This window comes from Corvus kubaryi, unplaced genomic scaffold (genome assembly GCF_017639235.1).
Source record: "Corvus kubaryi isolate FWS band 111438036 unplaced genomic scaffold, C.kubaryi_AGA036_p1.0 66, whole genome shotgun sequence".
Taxonomy (NCBI): Eukaryota; Metazoa; Chordata; class Aves; order Passeriformes; family Corvidae; genus Corvus; species Corvus kubaryi.
The window spans coordinates 13,796,900-13,803,094 of NW_024582054.1; the positions used below are offsets into that span (position 1 = coordinate 13,796,900).

Here is a 6,195-nt window from a genome sequence, read left to right on the forward strand (position 1 = left end):
CCGGGGCGGGGCCAGTGACGCAGCAGGGACACCGGCAGTGGCGGCGGCGGCACTGACGGGATCAGCAGGATCAGCATGGTGAGCCGGGAGCGGGCCGGGGGGCGGCTGGCTGGCACCGGGTCTCTCCTGAGCTCATCGCGGCCGTGTGTCCGTGTCCTTGCAGGGGAAGCAGAAGAAGGCGCGGAAGTACGCGGTCATGAAGCGCATGATCAGCCTCCGGGATGAGCGCCTGTGAGTGTGGCGGCGGCTGGGCCCGGTCCCCCGCGGGGCCCTGGAGCGGCCTCGTGTCCCGCTCGGGAGAGGCGGGAGAAGATCCCGGCCCAGGTCTCTCCGCCGCTGGCAGCCCTTCCTTGTCGCTGTACCCAAGTAGTGCTTGTCTTTCTTTGCAGTAAAGAGAAGGATCGCGCAAAAGCCCCCGTGAAGAAGAAGGAGGACCCGAGTGCCATCAAAGAGCGGGAGGTGTAAGTGCTGCCGACGCACTGGGGAGGGAGAGAAGAAAGGCGGGAGGGCCGGCCACGCTGCAGGCTGGAACTGGTGGTGTTTCTGACTCTCAGAGTAAGAAGTGGTGCCCCAAACCAAAGGATTGTGCTTGGGAAGCAGCAGGAGGCCTGATGGGTCTTTCTGCTCATTATCCCTCTTTTATTCTGTGCAAGTTGTAGGATTGGACGTGATGTTAAATGCAATTAACTGATTTGAATTCTTTGTCTTTCTGGCAGCCCCCAGCATCCCTCTTGCTTGTTCTTCCAGTATAATACACAGCTGGGCCCCCCTTACCACATCCTGGTTGACACTAACTTCATCAACTTCTCCATCAAGGCCAAACTGGACCTAGTGCAGTCGATGATGGACTGTCTCTATGCCAAGTGTGAGTGTCTGCCCCACTCACAGCTTCTTCTGACCACAGAGTGCCACAGTGTGCTCATAATGTGCTTTGTCAGCCTTGTGCCACTGGCTGAGAATAACAGAAATCTTGCAAAAAGAGTATGTGCTATAATCATGGAGCTATGGTAACCCTGACAATGTCTCTGGTTTCAGTCAAGTAATAGTTTTAAAATGCTGATCTCAGGAAAAGTAGAGTACTAGTAGCTTAAAAAATCTAAAATTACCATGGCATGGTTAAACTCAGTAGCTCTACATTTCATCACCTCGCAACATTATCAGTTGTCACTGTAAGTAATACCTTATAGTGTTCCATGATGTTTCCATGGCATGTGGCCAGTATGTAGGGGTCTGGGAATAAATACTGCTTTGTTTCAATACTGGCTTTTTTTGCATTTAGGTATTCCATGTATCACAGATTGCGTAATGGGCGAAATCGAGAAGTTAGGACAGAAGTACCGTGTGGCATTAAGGTAGGTGCAGAGTGTTCTTCTCTATTTCTAGAACTTAACGCTTTAATAATGACAAACACTCCGGCTTTTCAGTTCGGCTTGGCCTCACCGTCTGTGCGGCGCTGCGGGGGTGTCGGGGCATGGGGGGTAGGTGGGAGCGAGCAGGCGCCTGTGGAAAGGCCGTGGGGATTGGTGGCCCCGCCGAGCCCACTGCTGGTGCGGACTGGAAGGGGAACCGCAGCACACCAATCGCACTCCTTCCCCCTCTTCTTCTCTGTTTAGCTGAGCTGGGATGTTACGGAGGTCTTCAGCCCACTGTGACTGGTGCTCCTGCACCAGTGGTTAGGTTGTTGCAGGGTCCTGAACTTGGTTTCATTTCTCTGGCTCTATGAGATCAGTACAATGGCTCAAGTTTTAGAAATTAAATGCTAGGTATGAGTACACTATATTAATCTGTAAATCTTTTAACCTCTTACAACTTTTAAAGTAATGCTTTTTCCTGTTTCTAAAAAAAAAAAAAAATTTTAATTATAGAATTTCTGGAAATGAATAAAGAAGTGACCCAAGTCTTACAGAACCTTTCACTCATACTTTGTGTTATTCCTGTATGAGTAGGTGCCAAGTACTGATAATCTAGAGACAGGTTATTGTGTGATATGTACAAAACTAGTCCAGTGTAGTTTGTGCTCTCCACTCAGATGTATTGTTCTTTACTTTTTATTTTGGCCTGCTGTGTTGTAAAGTGTATGAGTGCATACCCTAAACAGCTTTGATGTTGCCCTTTAGGGAGGAGGTGAAGTGTCCCTTTATTCATGGTACAAATGATCAGATGCCAGAAGTTCTAGTTTTTCCCACAGATAACTTGTTTCAGATTATTTTGTTTGACAATGGCCTAACATTGTACAGATTTTGAATCCAACAAACCAGTACTAAGAAATACTTAAGCTATAATAACTAGACAAATGGCATTCTTTTTTTGTAGGTCATTTCAGTTGACCTTTGTCTACCATTTACTCCATCCCTTCAGCCCTTGTTCTGAGAACAATGTTCTGTGTATCACAGGAAGGGCTGTTCTTTTTCCTCCATACTGTGTTACTGTACTCTCTGGTCTGATTGCTGTGATGCTGCTGTTTATGTCCCCACAGAATTGCCAAGGACCCTCGGTTTGAACGCTTGCCATGTATGCACAAAGGAACCTACGCCGATGACTGCTTGGTGCAGAGGGTCACTCAGGTATTTTGCTTTCTGACATTTTCTATACTGTGCTAACATACTAAAAACTCCTGAACGCTCCTAATTGCTGACTGACTTAAATTTCCCACAAAGTAACTATAAAATCTCACCAAGGGGCACTTTCAGTCCTTAGCATGACATTATTTGGTGCAAGGTATTATCTTGCCTGAGCATTCCTGTTGTATAGGACAGCATCAAGAAGCACTTAGGATGGGCAAACTGTCAGCTTGAAAGGCTGGACAGACTTTCAGAGATTTCTTGGGTCCATTTTGATGGGCAGAAGGATGTTATTAGTCTGCTGTAGATTTCTGTACAAGTCCTGGTAATGCCTTGCTAAGGACTCTTAGCCTTCTTGTGCTCAGTGAGCTCACTGAATAGGAACGTTTGGTCAGCCATGACTCCTTTCTGTGGGTTCTGTGGGTGTTGAATCTGACTTGCCTTCTTCTTTTGCAGCACAAATGTTACATTGTGGCCACAGTGGATAAAGAGCTCAAGCGGAGAATACGAAAAATCCCTGGAGTGCCTATAATGTATATTTCCAGGCACAGGTAAGGGCCCCCTGACAAGAAGGAACCCTGCCCAGTGCAATCCTTGTCTGACAGAGACTCTGTCACCATGTACTTCTCTCCCTCATTGTCTGTAGTGCAGGCTGCAGTAAAGGGCCTGGTGTGTACACAGAAGTTGAAGTACATCTACTGCTGGGAAGAGACTGGTCACAGACCCTCTTTTATTGCAGTCCACATGTTCACTTGTCTTTACCTGGAGAAGTAGTTTCCTTAAGGCCAGTGTTTCCATAGATCAGTTTTACTTAGCAGCAGCAGCAGGACTACCAGGCAAATGCATTCTACAGGTTCTTGAGGAAAAACCATTCTTGTTCCATATTCTATTTGGTAGCTTTGTGTACCCTCAGCTAAGAGATTGAATTTACTTCTTAGCTAAAAACCAAACCAGCTCAGAAGGATACTAGTGTTGGAAATGAGGAGCTTGACTGCTATAAATATGTAAAGTTTTAACTGATCTATACTTAGAATGTGGCTCAAAAGATTTTTCTTTCAAAACACCTTTTCCCCTTATTCACTGTGGCCATGAATTTCTGGAATAGGCTACCAAGGGTGGTGATGGAGTCACCACCCCTGGGGGTGTTCCGGAAATTACTGTACATGGCACTTAGTGCCATGGTCTAATTCACAAGGTGGTATTCAGTCAAAGGCTGGACTCACTGATCTCCAATCTAAATGATTCTGTGAATTATATGTTGAATGTCTAAAGTTTCACTCTCTGAGGTGACCTGCTCTTAAATCCTAAGTCAGATCTTACAAAACTACAGGTTTTTTTCCTTCTCTGGAGGTGGTGAGTTTTTGAGATGCCTGATTGCTGAGCTTAAGGTGAGGAATAACAGCAACCTTATGAAGACTTTTTACTATCAGAAGTAATATTTTTCTTCCTGGGGATCTGAGCTGCAGATAGAAATGCAACAAAGCTTCTTGCTATTCAGTCTGCCTGTAAACCTGTTGCTGCATAGGTGTCACGAGTGCTTTAGTCCACTTGAAGAATCACCTTGCAGAAAGGTACACTAGCAAAAGCAGCTTTTAATATAAGTTTGTAGCAGTGCAACTTAACAGAATTCAATGGCAAGGTTCATTCTGTTACTACATGGATGAAACATACAAAGGAAAATCAACTTAGAATCACTTTAGAATGATTTGCACGGAGACCAGGAGTGCAAAGGGTTCTCCTGTTGAGTCACCAGGTTCAGTGAGGATCTCCTTGCCTTCCAAACTCCTGGTGGAGTCCAGGTGCAGCTGCATGCAATCTTAGTCCCAGACTTGGTCAACAGTCTCTGTCTTAATTAGATTTTAGAAGCACTTAATCATTGACTGATTTAACATTTATAAAGTGATTCAGTAGGGTTTTCTACAATTACAACAGTGGCTTAATTATAGCTTCAAGAAGCAATATTCATACTATACTCAGTAAAAAGTATTTCAGTCAATTCACATGCATGCACACTGACACAAAGACATATATATGAAAATGTATGAAGGTACCAGTTAAAAATTCTCCTCAGGTTCAGTGAAATAACACAGAATTTCTCAACGGGCAAGGCTTGAGCAACGGTCCTTGAAGTATCTCAGCCTTGAGACCAAGAGGCATTCTGCTCAGAGAGAGGTGCTTGTGCAGCGCATGGCAGTCCAGGAGAGCTCTAAGAGCCTCACTTAAGACCACTACTTATAGGGTCACAAGATGACTGCTTTTAGTCATGCATAAATTTTACATCTTGGCCATAATCCGGCCTGGTAACTACTAGAGTTTCCAAGGCTCTGGTAACAATGGTACCATTCCACTCAGGCCATGACTTACATAGGATTGTCAGGGGATGACTGACAATCTCATTCTTCATCATAGCCAGGCAACAGGAGTTCTCAGTACAGTCAGTGCTGTTCTCACCTTAGTCATGCAAGATTTCCTGGTATGGTCAAGGGATGCTTCACCACCCAACTCCTTACACAAAGGCCAAGGCCTAGCAGGAATCCCTGAGATGGTAGCGTGGCCCTGAGGAGGAGAAGGGGGTAAATGCACCACTGCAGTGGGGAGGGGAGCAATGTGGAGTATGTTGTCTTCATAAGTTTTCCTTCTTTCTCAGATACAATATTGAGAGGATGCCAGATGATTACGGAGCTCCTCGATTCTAATCTGTCCAGTCAAGCCATCAATGCCAGGACTACAAGCCAGGATAAGGATCCTTCTGATTCCAACCCTCCTGCTTTCTTCTTTTGTTGGAACTCTGCTCATGGGACTGTGGATAATGCTAAACTGACTTCTTAAACTTGATTTTCTAAGAAAAAGCTATTTTGAATAGTCTGTTTTTATTCATCCTTCCTCTGCCTTGGTCTGATTACCTACAGCTGGGAGAACCATATGGGAAACAGAGGATGGCAGTACCAAGAATGTGCCTAGCTCTGCATCAGGACCATTGGAAAAAGTGATTTCAGCATTCTGAATTAAATCCTGATGATGCAACTCTGGCTGAGAATGAAACCACAAGAGATTTTAAAAGTTTCTTACTGCTGCACCTGGAGTGGGACAGGTATTCCTCTGGAAAGTTCCCTCACACCTGTTTAGTCAAATCAGAATCTGCATACAGGAGAAAAGACATCAGATCTGCACAAGTTGGTGGCTTTCTCTGGAACAGCAGTCTAGATTTTAATTCAGAATTGCTGGGCTCTTATTCCACTGCAGAGTGAATGAAGTTTGGTTAAGTGTCGTGCTCAGACTGCCCTTTCTGTACTTGGTTAGCTGGCAGCCTGGTCCTTTTGCTTACATTTAGAGTGGTGGAGGGCAGGGCAGGGTTGGATCAGGACAGGTCTCTCCCTCCTTTGGGTTTGTTTGGGTCCGACGCACCTCAAAGCCTTATCACTTTTGTTACGTATCAGGGACAAGAAGGAAAGTGTCTAACAGGCAAAGGTATTAATGTGGGCTGGGAGTCATTGTGGAGGAAGAAGAACAATGGTTACAGATAGAGAGTCTTCCAGAGACCTGCAGAATTTGCTGCAGGGAAGGAAGTGGTCAGAGGAGGGAGGGAAAATAAATGGTTAAGCCACACGGAGAAATGCAGGAGGGAAAGTATTTC

At 45.4% G+C, this 6,195-nt stretch overlaps 1 protein-coding gene across 1 annotated transcript; it reads left to right on the forward strand.

Annotated features, from left to right (window-relative positions):
- The first annotated feature begins 1 nt into the window (after position 1).
- On the forward strand, positions 2-5,829 carry FCF1 (FCF1 rRNA-processing protein). Its single transcript, XM_042046934.1, has 8 exons — positions 2-78; positions 164-231; positions 390-461; positions 717-865; positions 1,280-1,352; positions 2,477-2,564; positions 3,018-3,112; positions 5,209-5,829. Exons 1-8 carry the CDS (start codon positions 76-78, stop codon positions 5,255-5,257), a joined length of 597 nt encoding a protein of 198 aa, XP_041902868.1. The 5' UTR covers positions 2-75; the 3' UTR covers positions 5,258-5,829.
- The last annotated feature ends 366 nt before the right edge of the window (positions 5,830-6,195 follow it).